The sequence below is a fragment of the Andrena cerasifolii genome, chromosome 10 (genome assembly GCF_050908995.1).
Source record: "Andrena cerasifolii isolate SP2316 chromosome 10, iyAndCera1_principal, whole genome shotgun sequence".
Taxonomy (NCBI): Eukaryota; Metazoa; Arthropoda; class Insecta; order Hymenoptera; family Andrenidae; genus Andrena; species Andrena cerasifolii.
In genome coordinates, this window is record NC_135127.1 from 8,120,301 (window position 1) to 8,147,821 (window position 27,521).

The following is a 27,521-nucleotide window of genomic DNA, read 5'->3' on the forward strand; positions in this document are numbered from 1 at the left end:
TGGTTACAGTCGTTGGATCTGCGACCAATGTCTGACTACTATTCTACTCTATCTACTTGGCTGTGTCTGCGCCACTAGCTTGCTCCCTTGCACCGAGCAGATACCACTTACAAATGAGTAAAGGGAGAAGAAAGGACCATGGTCTTTCCCCGGGACCATCTTTCACCTCGCTGCTTTTCAAACTTCCCGAGGCAGGGATGAAAAATTACAAATAATCCCCAGGGTACTTGGAATTGCGCGGAAATTTGATTGCGAAGTTTAAGGAACGTTTGAAATGAAACAATGGGAGATGGTCGGGAAGGTAAGAGAGACTTTAAGAACCTGTAAACTGATTCCAGCGGAGGGGGAGTTCGATAAGTTCGTCCTAATTTGATTTTGTCTGGCCACGATGGCCCTGAGACCACTTAATTAGGTTCCCCTACTATTCCCAGTAAACGCTACAAAGTTCCCTTTGCAGGTATGCATGCGGAACACGTTTCCGGCCACACGAGCACCAGTCTGCATTTATTTCGTGTGGGATTTCATTAAAGAGATTGTTATCAATGTGTAATGAAGATCATTTGGGCAGCTCCGATTAAACTTTTACAGAATTATTTCACGCAGCTCGGAGTGATTTAAATAAAACAGAAATCACATTAGAGCATCTTAGAAAATCCCCTCTCTTTTGATCAGCAAAGTAACAAAAAGGAAATAAGCAGACAGCCAACCAGAGAGGTCCTCAGTGAGAAGATTTGCAAAGAAGAAAAGGGAGAAATAAAAAGGAATCAGGCGGTACGAGGTGAGGGAAGTACCTGTCCCCTGGGGAGTATCGCGAGGTTCGCAGCTTTAAATTCAGAAAACGCAGAAGTCAGACAGCAGGCCCGTCGCTAATCTGAATCGGACGTGCTCGCACCCTAATATTTCAGGGAGTGTCAAGAGGAAAACTAGCTGTTCGCAAGACTCTTCAAAAGCCCAATTCCGGCGGCCAACCTTTCCACACCCCCTCGTTTCCTTCTCCTCTCTCGGCCAGCTAATCCAGAATCCCGTTTTTCCACCGCGTGCCAACCCCCCGCGGCTCTCCTGTCTCCCCTCGGCTATTTCGGCGGTCGCTGCGGAACAAAAAACAACAGCGGGGACCGTCTGGACGACGCTGCTCGACGGCTCAGCGCGCGAAAGCCTCGCGACCGGTGTCACGGGACCACGAAACGACCCTGAGGATTTCGTCCTGGTAATTACGAGGCGGAGGACAGCGGAGGCACGCATTAGTAATTTGGCAGAGGATGCTCCTTTGCCTGTCGTCCACGTTAAGTGCTTCTGAGCCTGTGATCTCTGGCCTGCGTCCCCTGGATGGCTCCTTCTGGCCGGGCGAGTTTATTGCATCGCATTCAGGAAATGAGGTTTTTCATTGGGGGATATGAAAACGAATCGAGGGTGGAAAGACGGAAGGAAGTACCCGACGTTCAATTAATTAACGTGATTACGGGGCGTAGAATTGCAGGATGAATGGCTCTTCCCTGTTCATTAAAGTTTGTAAACACTGCAAGAATATTCTACTTCCCTTTAGTCCTTAAGGAATGAATGAAATGGAAGAAACAAAGCGAGCAGAATCCCTAGCTCCTGATAAAGATATCCTTCGCTCGCAAGTGTTCGAAATCGTATCTTCCTTGATCAGAGAATCCATCCCCTTTGTCCCAATTGAATTCTGCCCTCCCCTGAGAATTTAAAGAAACACCTATTTCACCCCAAGATCCCCAAACACTGGACGTTTCCGCGTCTTCGAAAAAAGACTAGTATTCCTCGAGATCCGGTCTCGAGGCTTTCCCACCGCTCCGCGAAAGGCTGAACGGACGACGGGTGCGGGGGCGGCGTGGGAGGTTGCATTGTTAAGCAAACTACCGGCACTCGAGCACCGTGTATTACGTGCTCAAACGCTCGAGGGAAAAGTGTGTAAACCCCTTTGAAAAATGGAGCAACGAGCTGAGACAGAGGTTAGAGGGCGTTAAGATCCGTGTCGCCGCCTCTCACCCTCGCCCTCCCCCCTGTTCAACCCCCTTTCCCCGTTCTACTTAACCTTCCGGGGTGACGTTGCTCGTACGAGGGCTCCAGCTTACCTCGAGAGGGTGTCTTTTCCACCCGAGACGTCCTTCGTCTGATACGCGATGCCCCGTCCACCTGCATCCTAAGAAGATACGACGCGAAATTCTAAAGCGAAGCCATGGAGCCGATGCCTGACTAAGCGCTGACCTGTTCTACTGGAGTCAAACAGTAGCCCTCTACGGTCAATTGTCTGATTAATTGCAAACCCTTTCTAACATGCACGAATCTGGTTACCACTCCACATTGTGGCAGGTGTATCTGACAAATAGTCACATTCTGCTGTAAATGGTTCGATTAAATACACGGCCTTAAATACACCCCTCCACTGTAACCATGCCCAGCGCTAAACAGATTCTACCACCCGAACGCCTGACCAACTGCTCATCTATTCAACTCTACCCCAACCTGACCCTGAACTGCCATATCCTATCAATTGTCTGAACGTGCACGAGCCTATTCTACTGCACAACGGTCTGCCAACAGACTATCTCATTCCGTTATCCCCGCCCGATCACGTTCGAATAAAGTCCACCCCTCGAAGGCCAACAGTGAACACACACGTTCCAGTGTCTACCTACCCAGCAAATTGGGCCCCAAGTAATCAATCCTCGCGAAAGTGTCCCGTCTGAAAGGGCTGGTCGCGTGCGAAGAGCATCCACGCGGCTTTTCAATTGCAACTTCGAGGCGTATCGCGGCAAACGCGCTCGATCACGATCGGGGCTTAGCCCCCAGCTGATTACTTTTTTACGGGGGGGACTCGTAGACGCGGACACGTCCGCGACAATACCTGGGGATCGAGGAGGAAGGTTAATTAACAGCCCAGGTCTGTCTGAAGGAGCGTGGAGAGGGAGAAAAAAGGGCGCGCGACGACAAAGGGAAAGCAGACTCTTCGTAAGCCTGAGCGCCGACGAAAGGAGACCGGGATGAGGAAAAGTAGACGTCACCAGAGCTCGGAAGAGGCCGGACGAGGAGAAGGCCTCGGGGCATTTTGGCTGCTGCCACGTTCTAAGGAATGGAATACGTGATAGCCGACCCTTTTCCGCGGCATGAAAACGTGAAGACCTACGCACTGCGGCTCTTAATATTCACCGGGGAAGACAGCTAAGGTCTCCTCTAACGGCCGATTGTTCGGTGGTATTCCAGGAAAGACTACGAACAACTGGGAGTTCATGTCGCACTCGTGACTGGGGAGAAATTTCACTGATTCCCATTAGAAGGCACCAAGAAAGACAATTAAACGCCAGGACCCATGGTGAATAAAATTTCAAGCGACGGGGGCCGAAGTTCCTCGAGGAATCTGATTCTCAAATCGAGCGCGGTTTAACTCGAAAGCCGAAGTTCCTTGATCGCGCGTTCGAGGCAAAGTCCGCCCTGTTCCAGAGCCAAGACTTTTCACCCTTTCGGGATCGTGGAATTCTTTTTTACCACCTTCGAGTTCGCGGCGAGTAATCGTCAGAGAGCTTCGCGACGACCGCGAACTTTCTCCACCGTAGCCCATTAAGGGGACTAGGCAGTCAGATCGCTCGAAAATCAAGTATTTTTTGCGAATTAATTACAAGCAGATGAATGCAAATTGTGACTAGTACTTTTGGGTAATGTTTGTTAATACTATAAACAGTAAAAAAATAATTATTTGAATAATATATACGTATGTATGGCAGCGCTACAGTTGCCTGATATATAGGTGTTTTTTTCTGGAAAACGCGTTTAAATTTTCGAAAGAGGAATTAGTTTATGACGCGCTCGACCTTTTCGGCTGTAAAATCCTTAATTTTGCGAATTTTAACATAAACCAAACGGCATTTTACTCGGGAAGGGTGGTACTTTCGAAAAATACGACAAAAAAAATCGAGTTTCTGACTGCCTAGTCTCCTTAAGTTACACTCGTTTCACGGCTGGGGAAGTTCGAATCTGGCGCAGGCCAGTTTTTCGCCCCGCTCCGCTGAAAGGCGGAATCTTATTCGCCAGAGCGGAGTTATATTGGTTATCAAAGTTCCCATTGTTTTCGATGCCAGAAACTGCGCGGCGCCGATTAATCGGATTCGTCCCCCGCCCCCAACCAGCTATCCAACTTTCCCCATTGGAAAGCCACTTTTGCGCGTGATTCCAGCGTGCGAATAAACAGCGACGATAAACTATGCGCTTCGAGATTTCGTTCGCCGCGGACTCGCGCATCTTCGCGAGATGAATCCGTCTCGAAGCAGAGGATTTGAAGGGAGGATACATCCACTGTCCATAACTCAGTCGAGTAGAATGTGCCCCAATTATTTCAAAATAAATTCGTGGACTTGCCAGTGGCCTGGTTCGAAATCAACTTACCCTCTCATCTACGAAAACCTCCCCTTTGTGACACAGGACACGATATTACGTCGACAACGAATCAAAGGGAAGAGAGGAGGTCTGGGTTAGGAGATGGGGGAGAGAAAGCGAGTTACTTTTTCCCAGGGGGGAACGGATCGGTTTCCAGAAAACTTTTCTCCACGGGATCGAAGACAGGGTTCGCTGGGGCTCTGATACCGTCCGCGGAAGGAAATCCAAATTGTCGGCGCCGGAGGGGGAGGATTAAAGGGCAGCTCGGCCGTTTAATTTCCGTCCTGACAAAACAACCAGCCGGGAACGGCGGTGAAAGGCCGCGGAATCGTTAATGAAGCCTCCCATTCGCGTCTAACTCTGAGGTCCGGCTTTTGAATTGCAGATTCCTTTGCCAGGGACCCGGGTAAATCGTAACTATCGGACAGACGGGCGGAAACGGGACGAAAAAGTACGTTACCGCGGCGGGACCAGTGGAAAAGAACGATTTAACCGTTGGTTTGGAGCGCCGAGCGCCCGTCCGTCAAACGGGACCCTTGGAAACCATCCTCCATATGGATGAGAGTGTAGAATGGCTGAAATAGTCCTGTCATGTAACTCCGAGCGTCACGGTTTTTGTGTAGCCGCGTTAGTTACAAGGGGAGCAAGCGTGAAAATACTCCGGCTCGTGTGTGTTTAGCGTTTTTCCTTGGGCGAAGGGAAATCGATTCTTCTCTAACACAGAAGACGTAATCAGCCGAAGATATGGGCGGCATTGAGATAAATTCAGGCGCTGGCAGATGTTCAACTATGTCAGGAAATATAGATTCAGAGAGCCAGTCGGAAGCGAAATGACGAAACAGGTGCGACCGTAAAATATTCCGTAAAATAATCTTTCTGGGATACTTTAACCGATTTGTGCCACTAGTAAATTAACTGTAATATAATAAGAAGAAGTCTTCTAAGACCGACACGTGCCACTTTGCTTAAGATTAATTCCAAGAGCCTCGACAGAAATATTCCTACATCAGAGGCCGTATCGAGAACAGTTTATCGCTGCGGAGGGCGGCCGAGATACGGAATATCCCCGAGACAGCAGCGTCAGAACGCCACCCCCTGGCCGCTGCTTTGTACTTTCAGCAGCAGAAGTCACAGAGAAAGCAACGAGTCGCGCATAATGCGCCGCCGTCGCATTTAATTCGCCACCGTGCGCTGATGCGATGAAGAAGAGCCTCGAATAATTCAGCCGACCTCGGCCCGCCTGGCAAATAGCTTCAACGGTGCATTATCCGGGCGGCTGTTGTCGTCACCGAAGGAAGACCGAGCTGGCTCATTGAAAACTACCATCAACGGCGAACGACGCCTCGTTACCGAACGAACATCCACGAACTTTCGCTCCAACGGCTGCGACACCGTGCACCAGACGCCGATGGACGCTCCTTGAGGGTGAGAATGATACATGATCCTCGTTGGATGTCGGGATATTTAGGTTCCAGTCGAAACATAGTTAGAGAGAAGCAGGTCAAGAAGAAATACTGTGCTTTCTTCGTTAGAGGCAAAAAAGGTACGGTGTTAATTTTTTGTGGATAGAAGGCACGATTTGTTTCTGTATTGTGTGGCTGGCCATATGTTTCCGATTACACGACGTTCCATTGTAATCTGATAAAGGACGAATTAAGTTTACCGCGACTCCAACTGTGAAGAACTGTGCCGGTCTATTGAACAGTGTCTGACCAAGCGCGAACCCATTCTACTGCAGATGGACCCAGCGACATATGGTCACATTCTCCTGCCAATATCTAGCTAGCTTTGACCCTGTTATTCGTTATTTGAGTGGTAAGTTATCAGACCAGAGGTGGTCGTATTGTACCGAGGATGTCTGACCACATACGCTTCTACACCACTTGGGATATTCCCCCAGAATGTACTCATTCACGAACTCTCCGAACTTTCTCAAGTTGCAACTGTAGAATTCGTTGAAACGCTCTGTTATCCAGCTCCGCAAGTAGCCCCCCCCCCCCATTCGTTCGTAACCAGTATATCAATGAACTTTTGAATACTTGATGTTTCTCCCTTGGAGATGGTGCGACTGGAACAAAAGGAAGTCTTGCCATAAATGGGAGCCCTTCCCCGTAACGATTTTCCACGGGTCACGGCGCGATACCAACGGCGAAACGTAAGCAACGAGGGAAGAGTGAAAAATTATTCTGCCGGTTTGAGAGGCTGTGAAACGAACTGAAAGAGTCCTCTCGTGCCGCGGCACAAAGACTCTAATGATGTGAGCTTGTAAGCTCACCCACGCAAACCAACTGGAAATCACCCTTCGTTCTGCTCCGCGTGGTGCACGGGGATCGTTATGACTGGACGGCCGACGGTGACCGCCTTCTTTTCAAAACCAAACAGAGAGGAACGTTCCAGGGCCCGGCCGCCGAGAGAGGGTTCGCAAAACGGGACCAGACACCGCGATGAGAATCACAGAAAGGTCTCTAAAAATCAATCCACCGATGCTAAGCTGCCGCGGCTATTCAGAAGAGAAGCGGCGTTAATATAACACGCGGCCACTTCAGCGACATCGCGGACACGAATTCAATAATTCATTAGCGCGGTGGGCTCGGGTCAGAGGCGCCGAAACCGCGCGTTCTTTTTCCACCCAAGGCCCCATCCATCTCGCGAATCCCAATAAAAACGAAACGCTAATATAATATACATCGACAACGGACAGTAATGACGTCAAGCGACGGGCGACCTAGATTCGAAGGCCCGCGGTGGAAAATGTGCTCCGGAACGGGGTACGTTCGCCCCGCTGTCTTCGGTGCCTCGATCATCCCCGAATACGGCAGAAACGTGTCTATCGGGACTCCAATTTCACCTTCCCTCGGAGCGCAATCGAAAATCGTCGATTAACGCCTCGTGGAGCCATTTTTTCCCTCCTTTGAACGAGCCCTGCACGCGAGGACAGCCACAAAGGAAATTTCTAGCATAGAGGGATTTTCGCTCGAAAATAGACGCCTAGCGTGACTTTATTTCCCGCGCGCTGTTGGGTATCGATGATGCATAGTCGACCAACAGCTTCGAGAAATATACGATCGACGGGTTCGAGGCTTCGAGGGGCGAAAAGGAATTCTGAATTCTTTACTAGCCGTCGCGGCTGTTGACGTTTGTGGCTGACGTCGCTCGTAAATCATCTTGACAAATGCACAGCCGCTCGCGATAAATCTGCGAGGATTTTTAATCCGGGGCGGGGGAGGGCGGAGGAAGGAGTTAGACGTCGGCGAGGAATGCAGGGTGGGAAAGGAGGAAGTAGGAAATTGAGTTCCAAGGAGTGGGAGATTGGTCTCCCGAGCCGCGAAATGAAGTGGATTATTGGCCTGCCTATCGTGTTTTCAGCGAATTAAGGCGGGCTCTATTATTCTACCTGGTAGCGATGGGTGCGAACTATCGAGTGGTGAACAGAGATAGCTAGGCTGAGGGTCCATTTCTGGGACCATCCTGCCTAGCCCTATAAAACCAAGAGAATGATAGCCTTAAGGCGATACCTTGAGCGATGCGATACGTTATAGGTACTTGGCTCTGGCAAAGGACGAAGGAAGAAAGGAGCAGACGGTGGTCGAGTGTAGGAAATAACCTGCTGGAACTCGTCCCAAGCTTGATGAGAACTGATGTAGCTTATGGTTTCGGCGCAGCTTTAACCGGGGATCCCCGCGCCGAAGGGGAAGAAAGGAAGATTAACTTCGTATAAGTTTTACAAGGTAATCTTCGGGGTTCACGGGTATTACCGGATTCGTTATCCAATTTCGACCGAGTTATTTTAATGATCCCGACACCGCTTAAACGACTCTGAACCGGTTATATCCGCCGTCTAAATTTCACCAAGACTGCATTCACTTTATTCATCCGCAAATTGAGCCTCCATTTAACCCCCAGGAAGACCTCCCAGCAGACTACGAAATTCTCCAGGAAACCGATAGGCGTCCTGACGTGGACGCAGCGCCTAAATAACTAATCGACAAGAATCCCGGAGTTCCGCCCAACCAGCAACTATTTGCAATTTGCTTACCTGCCAACGAAACAGCGTCTGACTGGGCAGCTGGGGATTCAGCGCCGAAAAATAGGAGGAAATTTCGCGTGTCTCCAGTGACGAATAACGCGCCCCATTATTTCGCGATTCACCCTCGCGTCTACCTAAGAAACCCTGTCGTCCGACGTCGTGGAGGAATGGTGGCTGCGAAACGGCGCGGGACACAGGAAAAAGATTACGCTGCGAGGTTCCGCGGCTCCGGGCGAGTATCAGTAAATTTCGTCGTAAGTTTTATCAAGTTTTCGACGCAGGGGTGAGCTAGCCGGGCCCTGCGACAAGGGTGGGTCGAAACGGAGATTCTCTATTTTCTTCCCCGCCAGCTACTCTTCAGACGCTCGTTTTCCATCGGTTCGCAGTGTTCGGTTACGTGCTCCTCCGACGCGATCAATTTATCGTCGAGCCGGCTCGTTGCAGCCTCGAAACTTTTATGGGCACGACCTCACGTAAGGAGGATATTTTCGGAATAAATTCACCGACGCCCTTTCTGGGTTAATAACGTTATTCCGACGTGTGGATCGCCGCTTGATGCCCGTAATGATTTCTCGATGATCGATCGGCGACTAAAGACGCGTCAGCGCGATACCATCTCGATTCTCCTTTCGTCGCGTTAAGGAAATTCGCGTATAACCCCTTTAGCGTTCATTTTATGCAATGAACGCAGATTGTGACGGAGTTAAAGTTTTATAAGAGATGCTGAACGTAGAGGACTGCTTTGTGGGTTCTTTGGAAACGTCTGACCACATACCACGCGATTCTACTCGTTCCAAATACACTTATACCGAGTGAGACTGGCCAAGTACCGGCACGTTCTACTTATTGCGTCTGTTCAAACACCCGCACGGTTCTACTAATGACGTTTGACCCATTACACTTTACTAACGACACGACACCAAGTCGCAAGGCGTTCGGCTTGGGGAGTCTGACTAAGCGCGGTGCTATTCTACTTGTGACTCGCCGCCGCGTGCATCCCTTTCAGGGTTGAAACACTCACGCGACTCCTACTGTATATTAATATGGTGAAAAAGTAGCTCGAGAGAAAGCATCGCTTGTGCATCATCCCGTCCCACTAGATCCAACGAATAATCTAACGTCGAATTAACGTCACGACGGTGGCTCGCAACTGTACATCAAAGATCCATTAATTACCCAGCAACATTAAATTACGGCGTCCCGCGGGGATGCATCATTTAAACCACTCTGGCCGGCCAGCGAGGCAAACCGAAAACTTCCTCGACTCGTTATCGGAGCGCGTCACACCGCTGTCCCCCAACAAATAATTCTCGACGCTCCATTGTCCGGCGAAACGCATGGAAAGCCGGCCGACAACCAATTATCGAATACGCTGTAACATATGAAACGATCGATAGCCAGCTGTAATTCACCCCGCCGTTTAATTGCGCGTCGCGATACGAAGACTGTCGCGAAATATGGCTCATTACACGGACATTATCAGCCAGCCTGCTCGGCGTTAAAGGCTCGTTAAACGCCCTCGGACGAAAGGGAAAGAGGCGGGCCGAGGGTGGGCTCTCCACACTCGTAAGCTCGAAAATTAAACGGAAATTACTTTAAGCTAATGGGTCAGCGCCGAGCGGCCGTGACGTAGGGATCAGTCCGCGCCCCTGATTTTCCATTTTCCTCCATCCCTGTCACACTTCCTCTGTCTCCGTCTTCGCGCCATTCCTGATAGACGATAAGGGTGAACGGCGGGTAAATTAATTCGAGTAGGAAGACGTCGGAATCGCCCTGACGACTGATTGATAATCAAAGTTGCTCGGAGGGCGAGTTTTGCATCCGTGCCAGGGAGGAAAGATGATTCGCGGGTGGTTCGATGCTTCTGTGTCTACTGGATACGTCTGGATTTATTTATTTGGCAAGTTGGCTGCAGTCGGTTCGAATCAATTTGATAAAAATCTTAGTCAACGGTCCAAGAAACGTAGACCGACGGGATTCTGCTCTCGAGCCACGGTCACGGAATAATTTGTCGCGGGGGGCGCGTCGGTGGATCGCAAACAAATTTATCATCGGACGGTCTCCGTCACAAAAGTTCGTATGGATTCACGAAATCGAGCATTGGAAAGGATGTAGGCGTTCCGTGAAGCACACCATCTACGTTCTACGTCTTTAGTGGTATCAGAGTCCTTACACCAACCTCACCCCCTCGCGGTCCCCTGCACAAGGGATTAAAAGCCTTTACTCATTTAGCGGAGGTGAACCTGATGTACAGCTACTTGCGAGTACCCCACTTTGCGCGGGATTATTCGCTACTACCGTGTAATAAAGCACTTCACTGTAAGTGACGCTGTAGAAGCCCTGATACAGTGTGATGATGATTAATCGGTCAAACGGAGCAGGATTCGGTTAGATATATTACTAACTGCTTGTTTAATTTAGGCATTGAGAGCAAAAACGGACCAACCCAACTTTTTTTTGCGAAATTGAGTTAGTAGCCATAATGTATTCCAATATAGGTTGTACTAATAATATGAAATAGGAAAAATGAATTTTTTGTCAATGTGGGTTAGTCCGGATTTGCTCTGAATGCCTCAATAAATCTTAAGGACCTCAGTAAAAGACTAAGGGAACAGAGCGTGACCAAGCGAAGAGCTGTCTGTAATCTCCGTTGAGAGAGGGTAGACCTACAAGATCTCGATCTACGATCACCAAACCTAAGAAATGCCTCGACACAGGTACTAGATCCAGAGAATCTGCATCCGTAACCCCTAAATCCACCAAGACTGCCTACACCGAATTTATACGCTGCAACGGACGGGTCCCCAAAACAATTCCAATTACAATTCCACTTTAGCAGGCGAGCGCAGCACCAGAAGCTGCCGCCGGCCCGATTCTATACGCATAAAGCCTGACGAATCGAAGTCGAAGTGAAACGTATTGCCCCCATTTGCGTGGAGATATCGGCCGACGGCACGGCGGAACGCACAGGACGAATCTGGCGTCGCCCTTGGAACTGGGTCGCAGGCGTTCCCAAGCGTGATCGAACTTTTTCGTCCGTGGGGGATGGCGCCCTTTCCAGGACGCCAGGCCAAAGTTTTTAAGCCGCGGCTGTCGATACGTTCTCGAGCGTTAGCTGGTTGCCGCTACGTTGCCCCCTATGAAAGAACCTAACCGCGACAAGCGCGAGGCCCGTGGAGAAACAGCGCGAGCAAACATTCTTCCCTCCTGAATAAGCGGTGCCCTCCCTAAACCCGACAAATAATGCTGTGCACCACGGAAAAGCCGCTCCGCCCCTCGACCGGCCGAAAAGGGGAGCACCCGTGACGTCGCTGAATGGTTCGCTTATCAAGCACACGTGAACGTTACATTTATGGGACGGCATTCACCCCGTTTGCGTAACAAACAGGTCGAAAATAGCCGCCAACCCCGGGACCACCGTTTTCGGCCTAGCTGAAAGCTAAAGGGGAGCTCGCCCAGTCCGTCCTCCGAATCTGCTTAATTCGCCAACGACCCGTTGAATACGTCTACTCGCGCCACCTTTACACGATCCACGTATTAATTTATCCAATTATCCTCGGAATAGCTTCGGGACCATAGCTGCCGCCTATTTCTAAGCGACTGAATGGTAAAGGTGTACCTAACGCACACGTGCACGTCGATGGTGCACACCGCCGAAAAGTTTACAGACCGTTGCTTTCGAGTGGGCACCCTTGACTTCTCCAAAGCTCCCGTGCCAGCCTAAGATCATCCCGCGTGCTGGATGTTCCTCCGTGGAGCGGTCTGAGAAGTTCTGGCAATTTTCGTCGGAGCGGAGCCCAGTCTGCGGGGATATCCTCGCGCAGCCGATTCGTTGATGCACGACGCTGTCCAATTACGGGAAATTTACCCTGTTTCCTCGAGCTCGGCGAACGAGATCAGAGGATCTTCTCGAGGGTTGCCTAGAGGCAGCTATATTTCCATGTATCCCTGTACGCCGTCACGGAAGCGCCGAGATCCGTCTGCCGGCAGATGCTCGTTGCGTGTCGAGGCAGTCTGTGTTGCCAGCGGACAATATTTTCAATCACTCTGGCGGGGATCGTCGATCCGAGTGTACTTTTCCGTGGGCGGTATTCGCGCGAGGGCGACAGAGAGTATTTGTAACCAGCTCAATTTCCCGCGACTCTTTGCGCTCCATGAGAAAGGACCCTGGCGCGGCGGCGAGCCGATTTTGCATACGAATGTTCCCTTCGGGCTGAACGGCGCACAAAAGCCGCCTCGAAATGCGGGAAAAAATTACTGCAATTTTAGGGGGAGCACGCTTCTACAAAAGGTGATCGACGTCTCCTTTTCCTCTCTTTCTGGAGTACTTGGGAAACGACTGTTCTTTCGAGGAAAAGGTTCTTCGTTTTTTGGAGACGCTGCGAGAGGTAGACAGACCTGATGGATTGTTTAACCATCGGAGGAGCACCAGGTCTGCGTTTTAAGCGAAGTTTAATTGGAGAATTTCGAGGCAAACTTTCTATGATGGAAGGATGATTTTAAGGAAGGCTCTGAATATTCGTTAATTGATAGAGGAAAGGTGTATTCCTCGGTGGTTTGCAGGAAAATGTTTCGTTAAGTATTAGCCGGGCGTTCCAGTGACTACGTCTGACCAAGCATCGACCACCTCTACTGGTCGCGCCTGACCGAGTGCCCTCACTTTCTACTGATTAGATCTGACCAGATGCTGCGTCGCTCGACTGATCGCGTTTGACCATGCACTGGCACGTTCTACTTACCGATCTAGAATCTTCTGATATAGAATCGCTATATACTGTTAATAATCTCTCAAATAGAATAACTAAGCACCTGCACCTTCAACCCTTCTATTTTACTCTCCAAGAAGATACTCGACACCCCATTACCCCCAGCGCCTATCTTTCCCTACGACCCATCGAGAAACGCATCAACGATACCACCGAAACACGATGCCTCTAGTCTTTGAAATTCAACAGCCTCCACGGTGCAAGCAAGCGATTCAAACTTAGGAGACCCCAAGTGGCTCGTAAAATGCGAATGGTCGCGATGAGACCCGGCGTTAGAATCAAACTCCGCCACCAGCCCGTCCTGGAATACTAACACGCCCTAAAAGTCAGGATCTAGTAGTCGTAACGTCGAGACAACGACGCGATTCGATCGACGAACGGGTCAACTGGTTTATTCTTCGAAACAGACGAGTAAACGACGCCTCAGAAGCCGCTTTAAAAGTCGAACTAGCCAGGAACATGGCCGGAGGACAAAAGGATCGACGAATCCTTACGATCGCCCTCGATTCTGCTAAATAATGGAACCGTCGGGTTCCTCGGGCAAGTTTTCAGCGTCGACGGGATCCTCTGTTGCGGAAAGAATTCCGCGGGAAGGGCAAGGGCTGGAGACCGCAGCGATACAAACGCGTAAAACTTCCGGGGAGTTTGTTGCGTGAAGGAAGCTGGATAACCGCGGAGCTACCCAACTCCGCCGTGCCAAATTCCAGCCTTTCGGCAGCCTTATCTGACGGCAACTTTCTGCAGTATGCGATGCACTCGGTGCAACAATTTCTGGGGCTATTTGCGTGTCTCAAAGGATTCTCCGATCCCTGGCGAGAAGAATTACTGATACTATTCCAAGTATATTCGAGTATCGAAAGTTTATGTAGTAGGTGGCTCGACATTGCCCTTTTATGACGTAGCGGAAACCAGATTCGCCCAATCTTTGCGCGCAATCGTTCCGTAGACTCGACGGGGTTCGATCGTCGAACGGCAGCCCTTAATCATCGAGTTCGCGAAATTATAATTTATGGCCGGTCCCTATCTACCCGTCGGCCTGCTCTGTGTATCGTGTACCGTCGATAGGGCGAGCAAACGGCTGCATAATCTAACTGGACGTCGAATTGGCCGCGTATGCACGCGCTCGGATACTGTCCGAACGTTCGGCTGGTGTGTTTCCTGCGTTTCGTGGTTTCCCCTCGGCTCGTCGTCGCATTGTTCGACTCTAGTTGCTCGTGAACTAATAGCACGACCCCGCGGCACGTCGATAATCCACCGAATGTGGCCATTATTTCGTTGGCATTTCGGGGTAGCATCGGTGGAAAGCTTGGAAGAAAACTTCTTGGCTGACTGGCAAGGGAGGATATTACTTAACGAATCCATTAATTGAATCCTGCTCTAGGATTATGCGACCACAGCAGGAATGCTGGATAGAGCTCGTGGAAAGTGATAAATGACTTGGGAATCTTCAAGAATCGCAGAATCGGTTACACAACGCGCTGCTTATTTAGAGGATCGGCAGCCACGCTACCGTCCATCTAAATTTACAATGAGGGGATCGGGGTCAGCGCCGAGAGACGATGATTTTATTATGACCAGCGGGAGTCTGAAAAACGATCCCCGACGAAGCTTTTTTCAGACCCTTCCTGGCACCCTGGCTCGACCTTTCATCGAAATTAACCGCGTCGAACGCGCGCCAGGAAAGGGATGATATCGAGCCGCCTGGGGCCGACCGTGTGTATATTTTTCCTACCCCCTGGCCGTATTGACGCCGCGACGCGGGCTTGAAAATATTATATATCCTGCGTGCTGTAACCCTCCTCGAAGGCGGAGCGCGAGATCGAGGAGACGTTTAATTCGAGCGCGGTTACGTTACGCGTATTAATAATCCTTGAAACTTGGGCGTCTCGTACCTTGAGACAAAGGGTTCTCTCAGCCAACGAGCCCCTTTTAATCGAAACGTATCCGAGCTCGAACTTAAAGAACGCTCGAACAATAAAAGAAACCAGAGGCGCGTTTCCTAGCAGCGATTCAAAGGAGCCACCCCGTTCCACGGGACAGTCGTCTCACAAAGGATATCTGCGTCGTCGATACCTCGAAGATGGGGTGGACGGAGGGTTGGGGCACTCGATAAGCACACGTATTATGCCGGTGTGTCGGTGGCTGGCAAGCAGATTTCCAGAGTCGAGGCTTTGCCTACCAATGTCGCAGACGATCGCGGTAATAAAGTGATAAGGGGTGGGAGGCTCGCAGTTTTTTTTATTTATCACGTCGTATCACTTTAGCAACCCCTATGGAGGCATCTCAAAGTGTAGACGCGCGTCATGGAGGTTAGAATTTAGATGCGTTTCGATATGAAAGGAAACAGTTAGGGGAAGAGGGAGGCTGTTCTAAAGCCTGCATTACGTGATTGTCTGGTTGCAAATGGAGGAGGGTCAGTCCACGAGGATCTTAGATATAAAGAACACTTTCACTCCTATGAATTCCTAACGCATCCCCCACAATGGTGGGATGAAGCTTCCCGCAGAATGTGGGCTGGTTAAAATTCTTGCAATGGCTTCTACGTCCACGTGACTCTTAAAAACCTTTCGCACTTCAGAAACAATAACACAGAGTCACTGCGGAGCCACGGTAGAAACGCACCGGAGAAAAGGAAATCATCGGAACCTCTAACCGAAGTATCGATATTCGCGACCAGAAATGTTCCCCTCCCGAGCTATCGAATCTCGAGCGCGCCATGCACACGTGCGCCTCTTTCAACGTCTCTCGGTGTATTTCTTTGCAGAAAATCGAGTGGCTTTTCCGCCGATCCGCTGAGAATAGCAATCGAGAATCGGTTACGGCGCGGGCGTGTGTGGTCTGCGCCCGAAACCCCTTTGAGTCGAACGTGAACGCGAAGGGCAGTTGAAAGGTCGCGAAAGGGGATCGGGCAGGCGATTTCGGTGAAGGGCTCGAGGAATCGCAGGTGCGTTGAAGAGAGCACTGCTTCCAGAAATGTGTTTCAGCGTGAATGAGCTCGAGGGATGCATAGCAAGAGTTTCCACCCGTGACCCGTGTGCATACAAGTGCCCAGGAAGCTTGAGGACGTCGACTGAAACTTCGGAACAAAGATCTTCCGGGGTTTCAGGGTTGCTACGGCGCTGGGTGAATCGCGGGGAGCGAAGCAACGGGGTGGAGAGTGTGATGGGGGGAGAGAGAGGAAGATACAGGAAATCGCCCATTTGGTAAAGTGGCTGTTCAAGCTCCAAGGAAAGACACGATACGTGCGCTTCTTTTGCATTCTCTACTACCTTCCAGATACCTTGTCCGCAATTCTTTGTTTATTTCGTGCGAGATGATGTGGGACGATCGAAAAGAAAGCTCGATTATAGAATCTGGCGCGATTAAACCTTTACTACCGGAGAATATTTCGCGGAAATTAAAGGTACTCTTGATCCCAGCGATATTCGTTGAACGCTACAGAAGGTGGGATCGCGATTAACACTGGTAACGGGATGAAAAGAATCGTTAAGGTGCTTCGTGTCCTCTGTCGCGATTCGAGCTCGCACTGACCAGTGTTTTATTGGTAACAAGGGACATTCGGCAACCCGGAAATTCAGAAAATTATGAAAGTACGCAACCCTACCAAAGCTGTCTAAACTTTACATAACTAATAATTTAAATATGGCTTTCAGAAACCATTTTATTAATGGAAACTGCTAAAATGGACTACAAATTCGGTAATAGAGGTTTTATTTGTATGCAAAGAAAATACAACGCATAAATTATTTATATGTATGAAAAGAGGATATCCAGAGGTATTTCAGCATATATTTACAAAATACAAAAACTTCATTTTAAGGGTTGGTGGTGGGGGTACTTTGAAAAATATGAATTTTTCGAAAATTAGTTTTACGCGGTTTGTAGATATAAGAAAACGGTGTATTTTCTCTTTAAACTTCTTTTCGATATCTCTCGCCATTCAGGAGATATTCCACGGAAAACAAAATTCTGAATTTATTTCAAGCGGTGATTTCACCGCCAAAAATTGCATTATGGCGTCAACAAAAAGTAGGGTTGCGTTACGGATAAATCACTTTCCTTCGCACCAAGTGTCTTCATTTTCTGAATTTCCAGGTTGCCGAACGTCCCTGTAAGTCTTAAACGATCGAGTCCCCTCTAATCCCGCTTTGCAAATTACGACGCTTACAGCTTAGTCCTGAAAATCGCGCCCTTAAACTGCACCGCAACCCCTTGGAGCCGCAATCCTGGCTACACGAAGCGTTCCACCATCATCGGTACCAGAACTAGCTGACGCAAGACGGGCCATTTAAGACGATACAACAAAGCAGACAGCGATGAATCGCTCGATCCATTGTTCGCTGGCTACTTTACAGAACCCACGAAACGAGGGGAGGAATTTCAATCCTCAATAACGATGAATCGATGAAATTCTACTATTCACTTTGCGAGCGTTGAGTCCATCTGATGGATCCTGTAATTAATGTTTCCTCGGCCCACAACAAGCTGGGTAGCAGACTGATTGATCTTTGTAAAATCAAGAGCGTGGACGGAGGGAAGGAGTGTGATAGAAACAGGTCACCTGGATATCTTGGATTGATGGGCAAGAGAGGAACGTATTGACGAAGGCACTAAATGCCTTCGAGAAGCCAATAAGCCAGAACGAAAAGTATCCTCTGAGGTCATTTCGTTTTTGCGTCCCTTAATATTAAGAAACGCGATTGAATTATTTAGAACCAAGTAGCAGCATCCACCGCGCATTCTTCTAGGCTCCCATTTCGAATTCAGTAGCTTCAGCCCTCGGGGACTTCATTGCATAGAATTTCACTTTCTTATACACGGAGGGAGGTTCGCGAAGTCCAATGATTCCGAGTTCCTCTAAACGCCAGCGTCTGCCAGGCAATATCCCTAATCGCGCGCCCTATCGCGTTCACCAGCGGTAAAAAGATACCCTCGTTTCCATAGCTGGGAACTCGACAAGCAAGGGCGCTCGTTTAATACCATTCCCCCGCACTAAAGTCGAAATGAAAATCGTAAATACTTTCGCGACACGCCTAACACGGGGCGAAGGGATCGTTAAATTTCATTTTATGAGATCGCGTTGCGTCCCCCGGCTCGTAAAGCGATTGTTCGACCTTCTCCTTTTTTTTTCCGCCCCTCTGGAACGTTTCTCATAATCCACGGGGACGTCGGTGTTTCCCTGACAGAAAGCTCGGTCGTCCGTGTAAATCCTTTCGTTCCCTATACTCCCCCCGTCCCGTTTCGATCCCTCTTTCGCTATGTGGGACAGCCGAAAATTCGGTTACAGCCTCCCCCGCCTCCGAGCTTCGAGACTAATTCAATTAGATTGTAAACTTCAGCGCGGAAGTAATGCTATTTATCAACAAGCGACGCTCTGACTCGTCGACGCGTTTTGCGACGTTTCCACCCCCCTTTTCGCGGGGGTTGTTCGACTATAATGCGAGGAAGGATTGCTTCGATTGTCGCGTCGAGGATGCTTTGACTTAACGACTAACTTGGTCTTGTTTCATTTTCTCGCGACTAATTCTTCCTATTCCCATTCTATATTGAAAAAATCGAGTTGAACGAAAGGTTTCAGGCTTATCTATTGTAGTTTCGTAGAGATTCAGGGTTTCGAAGAATCTCCTACAGTTTCATACGAGACGCAGTGACTCCGAATGGCCCGTAAACCAATCTCCAGAGGCTGCTGGCTATCGAACGTTACTTTTCCATGGAAATTCGCGGCGTCGCGCGAAACGACGTCCCGCGGACAATGAATCGCGCTAATTGGGCGCTTGGAGGTACTCGATTAAGGACTACTCGACGTCTGAAAGTCGAATCTGTGGGAATCCCTGCAGCCTCTGGGCGGCTTGATAGATCATTCAGACGTGCATAGAATCTTTCGAGGGAGCCGAAGCCGCGGGATAAGTAAGCACGCGTATTTCAATGAGATTGAATTGGGAGTTAATTAAATGAATGGAGTGAGAGCCGCGAAATCTGGAAGGTTCGAGAAGTCGAGGAAGAACAGGAACAGCTATATCGTAGGCTTTCTACCTCGGATATTTCTCATTTCCAAAGTTACGCGTGACCTCAACATTCCATAAACAGCGTCTATTTATACCGTTGCCTACAACAGCCCACACCGCGGTAGAAATAGTGCAGTACTCCTCGAAGAAAAGCTAAGTAAACACGCTGGTTCCCCGCGCCGCGGACTCCCCGGTTTCCCCAAGAAAGCGGTTCGTTCACTCACCGATGCAGACGAGGAGCGCCACGAAGAGAATCGGCGGGAAAGCTCTCGGGGACGAAAACATCCTGGCGCCGGTAGCACCGAGCTGGTATTGCGATGGGAACACCGTCAATTCGGGGTCCTTGGAGCGAGGGTCCTTCCGGGCAGGAGCCGCCCAGAGGGGCGGGACCAGCCAAGCCCCGCGAAACGGAATACAGAAAAGGAAAAGGCACTTGCTTCGGTCCACTGGTCCTCTCTCCTTCTTTCAACCCCTAATCCTCGATCGGCTCTACGCTTCGAGCAGGATCCTCTCCTCTGCCCGTCCAAGGTCACCAACGATCGCGAGATCACCGGCAACTCTTCCGATCTTTTTGCCTTTCCCTTGTCGAATTCCGTCTCGTTCCTTCCGCCCGATTGTTTTCCTCGTGCACGGTTGCCGGATGGTCTGGTGGTACGACGAGACCGTTTCAGAGACTTCGATGGCACTGCTCCGGGGGGCGGGCGATTGAACGAAATCGGTCGCGGGGACGTTTGATTGCAGGCCCACGTAAAGGCGCGTTCTAACGCGTACGTCTGGTGCGGCGCCGCGATCGGACTGAGTTTCCACGTTACGCTGCAGCAGTGGCGACGCGCCCCTCCAAGTCGTCGCGCGCGCCCCCCAGCTCCCGCACCTGTGCGCGGACCCCCCCGATTTACGGCCGTGTGTGCGCCTGCATAAGCTCAGAATCTCCGAATTCCCTTCGGCCGTGGACCCTCTCCCGCTACCCCGTTGCTTCCGGTTTCCGCCTGAAAAACAAGCAAATCCAGAGGGTAGTGTCTTGGTCTGGGTGGTGGAGGCACTTAAAAAGGGTGCTTCAAGAGTTCTGATGAATAGTGGAAGGGCGGTGATACAGTTTCTAATATTACGATTGTAATGGTAAGATAGAAATTGTAGTGGAGATTTTAGGCGAACCCCCCTAAATAGGGGTTGATGGATTGTTCAGTCGAAGCTGTGGATTATAAATAATGAAGTGTATATTATAGTATTGTACAGTTGAAACCAGGGATCTGAAACGAAATGTTTTTACGCTTCGTTTCGGTTCAGCTTCGATAATAATAATTTCGTTTCGATTATTATCGTTCCTGCTGAAAAATATTTCGTTTCCATCAGAACGAAAAACAAATTTTGTTCCGAACCGGTTATTTCATTTATAAAAAAAACTCGTGTAAACTTATTTTAACAATTTTATTGCCTTTAGTATTTATATTATAAAATATTATACGTTATAGTTATGTATTATAGAATAATATATATATTATGTCTTATGAAACAAATTTAGAGTTTTGATGCTTTCGGTTGCAAGCCGTGCCCACGAGGGCAAGACTCTCGACGCTTCTTCCAGCACCGCAGCCAGCCCTATCAGGGTTCAGACCCCTTTTTTCACCGGCGACTTTTTTACCGACACCGAACATGGTGAAAATAAGGAGCGCGCTGAATTTAAATTTTTTAACCTGAAGTGTACAGAACGTTATTAGTCGGAATTTTTATTTCGGTTATATCGTTTTCACTCCTGCAACAGGGTTAAGAATTTCGTTTCGTTTCTGTTTCTGTTCCGGAAAAATATTTCGTTCTTTTCGTTTATCGTTTTCGTTTCTGTTCCGTTCCGGGTCCCTGGTTCAAATCGCTGTTCGTTCCGAGGAAATTATATAAAGCGTGTAAACTTCTCTCGATACAAGCCCGAGGGTAATTATCGCGCGGTTTTATGCTAACCTTTGACAATACAGCGCACGGGCCAGGTAATCGTGCAATATTCAGCGTTGGGTCTGCAATATTTTATCCGACAAAGTTGCTTAATTATCATTTTATCGGCTCCCCGGTCGGAGTTCCCTGGTTATCGTTTTATTCCATGTGGAACGAAAGCGCCACGGTATTCACCTGCCGGTGTGTAAACTTTGATTAAATGACTATGATTGCGGGAATCGATAAAGCGTCGAGTTTTTAGATCAACGTTAAAACAGTTGTACGAAACAGTAGACTCCACAATTACAATCGGAAACCCTTTCTCACCAACATCTAACATTCATAACAATTCCAAAGCCCCCTGCAATCCCTACACCCTCAAAATCAAACGTTCTAAATAAATAAAAGATTACCGCCGAAAAATTTCACAACCACAACTCTCCTACATAATTCAACGTACACAGCAGTCTGTGTCGTTTCAGAAAATCAGATCCTTCGTTTCGAAAACAGTTTCCCAATCTAACTATGTACACGATTGCCCAGATTGCGATCCGAAATGGTTTCGATAACGGAGGTCAACGATGTGCGTACGCAGCACGGGAACGAATGGTATTCGCCGACAATCGAAGGGGTAAATCATATGGACTGGCCCATGTTTCCTGGCCGAAGCCAGGAACGCGTTTAATTTCCCTGCCGCGCGTTCCCGTAGATACCCCGGCGTTTACATATCCAGTCGCATCAACGTTATTGCAGTATGCATTCACGCGGCAGTTATCGGGCCGACATACATACATACAGTGCCCGCGCCTATGCATTATATGCGGGCCACATTGTCCGACGTCCGTGCATCAATCACGAGATTCACGAGATATCCTGCAGGTGAACACGGCCAAAGATTGCAACGTTCGACGCGTCAGCCTGGGTCGTTACACTCGCAACGCGAAACAGCCAGTGGTACGCTGATTTCGACGGGCCCCGCGCAACTCCACTCCACCTGGGTTCTCGCGAGGAGGGTACGCGCTCTCCGTCACGGTTGCCTCGCTGCGGACCGTGACTTCGCTCGTTACCTGTCCGAAAAGCTGCGCGGAACAGATACGGGGAAACATCGAGGAAAATTGCGAATGGGACGTTCGATGCCACTTTGTGCCCCCATCTGTATAGAATTCCGCGAAGGAATGCCTCGGAGCGCTGCAACAAACGGCAACAGCCCTGGTGTCCCTTTCTGCCAGTGAACTTATCGCCAACTCTATTCTCCCCTTTATTTCCCTCGCCGTTCTGACCCACATGGACCTGACGCCAGGGCTTGTATCTGCTTCCAATTAAAAGGGCGGAATTGGATCGCGTGGGGAGGGGAAAAAAAGGCCGAGAGGAAGGCCGCGCTGACCCCTTCCCTTCGAGACGGGAGAAAAGTCCGTGGGGTGGCGGAGAAGGGGAGGGTGAGAGGTTCTTTCAGATGGCTCGGGGTTGCGAGCAACTCCGCCCTCCTGATTAACCCCTCGACGACTAACTTCCCCGCGGGTTTTGCGTGCAGACATTAAGGTTTTGTTGTGTTGCCGCGAGCTCACTCGGATATCCATAATACATAAACATTTTAAAGTTTCTCGTTGGCTTAAGGCAGGACCTAGGCTTAAGGAGGAATTAGATTTTAAGCTGGACTTCTTACAGAGACAAGTTCCCGGGGTAGTTAGATTTAGATACTTTTTGCGTTACTTCGGTGGACTTGTTTAGTGAAACGGGCGAGGGCTAAGCGTCTACGCGAGGGGGTGACGATCGTGGCGTTAAAGAGGGTAGTCGAGTGTCCCGTGGAAGAGACAGGTATTATATGTATATACACTTCCCGTCAGAGAGGAATTCCGCGCGACGAAAATTTATGCTGAATATGCAGCATCGAATTGGGTAATCAGAAGCGTAACGCTGCAATTTGTACTCGCGAGATTCTACTTGATTCCGTGGACGTATAATATAATAAATCTCCCTGCTGCCTGGGATCCGGAACCCGACGGTCCGTTATCGCGAAAAAATTCACTTCCCCAGTCGCGTGTACCGTTAACTGCTCGGAATGAAATCACCCCCCGGGCGATTATCCCATTTATTTACCATCCGCGACAATTTCTCAAACGAGAAAAAGGAGACGATCATCCCGAGGAACGTAACGCCCCGTCACGTTCCCATTTTCCCTTTGTTTTTTTTTTTCTATTGCCGGCGATAAATCGCGGCTCCGATGGCCGCGGGAGGAGAAAAAATACAATCCCTCGCAATGGATACGTATATCCGCTTAATAACGACGGGGGTGGAGACGTTCGGATATTAAAGTCGAGTCCACTTTATCGAAGTGGCCGGTTTGCGAGCTGCACGGGCGGTAATTCATCGTCGTGGCTGCTCCGGTGGCTCGTAACAGCGCCGCGGTAATAAAGGCAGCCCCTCTGGTCTTAGCTTTAATAATTGATATTAACCCCCTTATTCAGTGACACTTAAACTCCCGCGTCCGCGAGTGAACACACTGTTAAACGGCTACGAACCAGCGTATCGGCGAAACTGTGTCACACGCGAGGCAGAAGATCAACAAATCGTTGATTGCCCGAGCGGAAGATCCCCGAGGTGGAACTTCAGGAACCGGCTAACCTTACCGCCGAAAAGCTGCGGAATCTTTCGAGAGGATTCAATTCCGGAGGAGCTTCGGCGAACTTCGAGGCGTTTAGGAGACAAATTACCAAACGCGCGAAAACTGATCGTTGATCCACGGAGGGATTAATGGTCACGCGCAACCCCCACGTGCGCTGCTGAACGGTTTGCAGCTGTGGGCGCTAACCGCGGGAACGAAGGGGTTGCGGAGTGGAAAAAGGATGAAAGAGGTGGTGCAAGAATTTAATTACGATGCCGCAACTGCAGCGTGCACGCTCATTTACGGGCGCAAGCTTCCGCTTGTGCGTCCCGACCGTCCTTAAACGGGGCGGGTATCGTTACGCGTCGGTCTCGCGCTGCCAAAAGCTCGAGGACTCGCGGGCCGCGTTTTTCATTCGGCAAGACTGATGACCCGCGCGGCTCGTAAACGGAACAGGCGCGATCGAGCGCACGGGGCTTGCGTTTTTTTCTCTCACCCCCCAGCCAGCTCCTGCCACCCTTTTCGCGCGAAAGCAACGAGCCTTGCCAAAATTTCCACCGTGCCCTCCCCGGTCGTTACCGGTACCATCGCTGTCTCTTTTTTCCCCTCGCCCCCACGTTTTTGGAAAAAGAGAAATTGCCCCGCGCGATCTGCGCCCCGTTCCCACGGTATTCCGGCAGGCTTCAAGAGGCGCTCCGCGCCCGACATTTGCATTTTTATGCCCGCAGACGTGGAAACCCCCCTCGCGAATTTGTTTCCTCGCTGTCTTTTAAAAAAGAGGCTCCTAACGCTCGTGCGTTCTCGCTTCTCCGCAGGATAGCCGGGTTTTTTTCTGTCGAAAGACGCTGGGAATGGGAACCGAGAGGAGCTCGGCTGTGGAAAATAAGAGTTTCTTTCCTCCTGAGGGGAGCGAAATTGTTTTAACGAACGGTGGTTGCGCGGCTATCTAGGTTTTATTTCTCAGGAGCTGTAAAAACGAAGCTACGAAACCTTGGTGAGGGACTTGAAGAAGTTTATGACGCCCGTTTCAGCGCGCTTGTTTAATCGAGTCCCCACGCGGCACATTTTTTCGAAGCGTGTCTAGTGTGAAGATTTTGGAGAAAATCGGGGGAGGAGTTTTCATGAAATAGAACCAAAGAATAGGAGGAGTTCCATTAACGCCGGACGGCACCTAATTAGCTACCGGACATTAGCTATATCAGTGATATTTGAAACGCTACAACAGCGAAACAACAATTAGGTTTCAACACGTTCCAGTATTATCTTTTTCTTCTTACTTGAGAAGAAATCTTAAGGGGGGCTTCTCGTGTAACAGCCCTCGAAATTTATGATTTTTTTTTTAAAAAACTATTGTTAATATTGCATTAAACTCTTTTGGGATATGAGGCATCTTTAAACTTTTCTTTAAAATATTTTTTTTATGTTGATCTTTTTTATTATTTCTTAATTATTGTGGAATCGTGTTAACTTCTTCGACGATGACTGTGATAGATGCTACACATCCCGCCAACAAGAGTTACATCGTCGAAGAGGGGGACAAGATTCCACAGTAATTAATAAAAAAAATATTTTCTGCATAAAAAATATTTTCGACATAAAAAAAATATTTTCTGCAAGTTTAAAGATTCCTCATTATATCCATAAAGAGCTTAATCCAAAATGACCAACAGTTTTTTCAACAAAAATTCATAAATATCCTGCCCAGAAAGAAGCCAAGAAGTTTGAGTATATACTCGAGGATCATCCTTGAAAGTAAGTAGGAAATAATTCAAGTGTGATACTCGTTTTTGATGACGATGTAATTAAAGAAGGGGTTGATATTGAATGATCTCTAGCGGGGTATCGAGGGCAGCACCTTCCTGGTTATCATACAGACGATTTTAGACCTTACAACGCCACCTGAATGAAAGCCCGACATCGTACTGCAGTATCGACGGAAGACCTTCGCTGGCGTATGTGTGGCACTAGCATTCGAGTACAATGGCGTAGTATTCCGACACGTACGTTATATGTGTGTACGGTCAATGATTTCGTACGCATCGTTAGTTTTCGCGTCGTTATTTTCGGTAGAATGGAGGGTGAAGTGAAGATTATCGTAAAATGGAGCGGAAAGGAGTACGAGATCCCGGACATACAGCAGGAGGACACGGTCCTGTCCCTGAAAGAGCGCATACACAAGGAAACCGGTGTTCTACCGGAACGTCAGAAGCTGTTGAATCTCAAATTCAAAGGTTATGTTTTGAATTGGTTCTCTGTCTTTCTCTCTCATCAATTTCAAGATCAATCTCCAAGCAACACGCTCGAACGCCTCCCTTCCCACTCCTGAGCCATTGCGTTCATTAAATGTTCGATCAAGTGTCTATAGAGTCTCTCTCTTCACCAGGCAAAGCAGCTCAAAATGAGGACCTGATAGGAAAGCTGGGCCTGAGACCAGGGTTCAAGCTGATGCTGATGGGCTCTCGCGAGGAGGACATCGCCGAAGTAAGTCACGCGCCCAAGGACATGCCCGACGTGGTAAACGACTTGGATATCGAGGAGGAGGAGGTGGAGATTGAGAACGCGGAGGTGTATCTCTCTAAGATCCAGAAGAGAATCGATCATTACATCATCGTGGAATTGAACCCACTTAGAGAGGGGAAGAAGCTTCTGGTTCTGGATATAGATTACACCCTGTTTGATCATAGATCGACAGCGGAGACCGGGGTGGAATTAATGCGGCCCTATTTGCACGAGTTTCTGATGCAGGCTTACAAAGAGTATGACATAGTTATTTGGTCAGCAACCAGTATGAGGTGGATCAACGAGAAGATGAAACTGCTCGGTGTTTCCACCCACCCACATTACAAGATAGCATTTCATCTTGATTCCCTAGCTATGATCTCTGTTCATACACCAAAGTATGGCTTGGTCGGTGTAAAGCCACTTGGTATCATTTGGGGGAAGTATAAACAGTTCTCTGCGAAGAACACGATAATGTTCGATGATATCAGGAGGAATTTCATCATGAACCCGCAGTCAGGATTGAGAATAAAACCTTTCAGGCATGCGCACATCACCAGGAGTAAGGACAGGGAGCTGTTAAAGTTATCCGAGTATTTAAGATTAATAGCCAAAGTTGATGATTTTCAGACCCTTAATCACAGGAAGTGGGAGGAATACAAAGCTAAGAAGTCTAAACAGGAGAGAAGGGGCGAGGCGAACAACGACGAATAAAGCTTCTCGGAATGTTAAATAATTGTTAAATTTTATCGACTTTCCCACTATTCGAGAGACAAGGAACTTAGAACGCACCATTACGGTGTTACGAGATAAAAAAACGTTCTACACGTATTTGTATAACTTATCCACGTCTAAATCCTGTATAAAGAAGAGCATGTAAAAAGAGAACATCCTTTAGATATTCTTCCATGGATTTCGGTACATGATGATACTAATCGTTATTAACAGTGCTTAAAAATTTCAAGCTATGCCTCGTAAATCTGCATATTTTCACACGCCTCTTTGTATTTATTATGTACTTATGCGTTATGCGAATCATGTACAAAACATGTAATCGAGGATTATCTGAATAAAGCCTTTGTATTTAAAAGAATCGAACGTGTACCACTTCTATTCCTCCCCCTAGTCGTACTATACCGTGTACAACGTTCAAAGAAATAGGTCGGAGCAAGTAGGGCGTGCTCGAATAATCCGAGAAACCAGCGTTCCAACTAGAAATTTCAGGAGCGTAACGAAGTCTAAAGAGTTACGAAGATTCTCTGTACTCTTATCGATTCAAATGGCAAATGATAAGGCGCCGAAATATGTCGTTCCCT

At 48.9% G+C, this 27,521-nt stretch overlaps 2 protein-coding genes across 2 annotated transcripts in view; one reads left to right on the forward strand and one right to left on the reverse strand.

Moving 5' to 3' along the window:
* The window catches only part of LOC143373675 (uncharacterized), a 65,281-nt gene extending 45,112 nt beyond the window's left edge, over positions 1 to 20,169 (reverse strand). The window contains exon 1 of the mRNA XM_076821134.1: positions 19,409 to 20,169. Coding sequence (XP_076677249.1) covers positions 19,409 to 19,469 — 61 coding nt within the window. The 5' untranslated portion in view covers positions 19,470 to 20,169. The remainder of the gene's footprint in view (positions 1 to 19,408) is intronic.
* Positions 20,170 to 25,688: 5,519 nt separating this feature from the next.
* Ublcp1 (Ubiquitin-like domain-containing C-terminal domain phosphatase 1) lies at positions 25,689 to 27,298 on the forward strand. The gene is made up of 2 exons (XM_076821299.1): positions 25,689 to 25,937; positions 26,090 to 27,298. The coding sequence occupies exons 1-2, from the start codon at positions 25,778 to 25,780 to the stop codon at positions 26,917 to 26,919; spliced, it is 990 nt and encodes a 329-aa protein (XP_076677414.1). The 5' UTR covers positions 25,689 to 25,777; the 3' UTR covers positions 26,920 to 27,298.
* Positions 27,299 to 27,521: the final 223 nt, after the last annotated feature.

What these genes read in the sequence shown, in the direction of transcription:
- Ublcp1 (XM_076821299.1), top strand. Translation starts at nt 25,778, where the DNA reads ATGGAGGGTGAAGTGAAGATTATCGTAAAATGGAGCGGAAAGGAGTAC. An exon ending in GTTGAATCTCAAATTCAAAG is followed by an intron (nt 25,938 to 26,089) that starts GTTATGTTTTGA and finishes TCTCTTCACCAG; the next exon opens with GCAAAGCAGCTCAAAATGAG.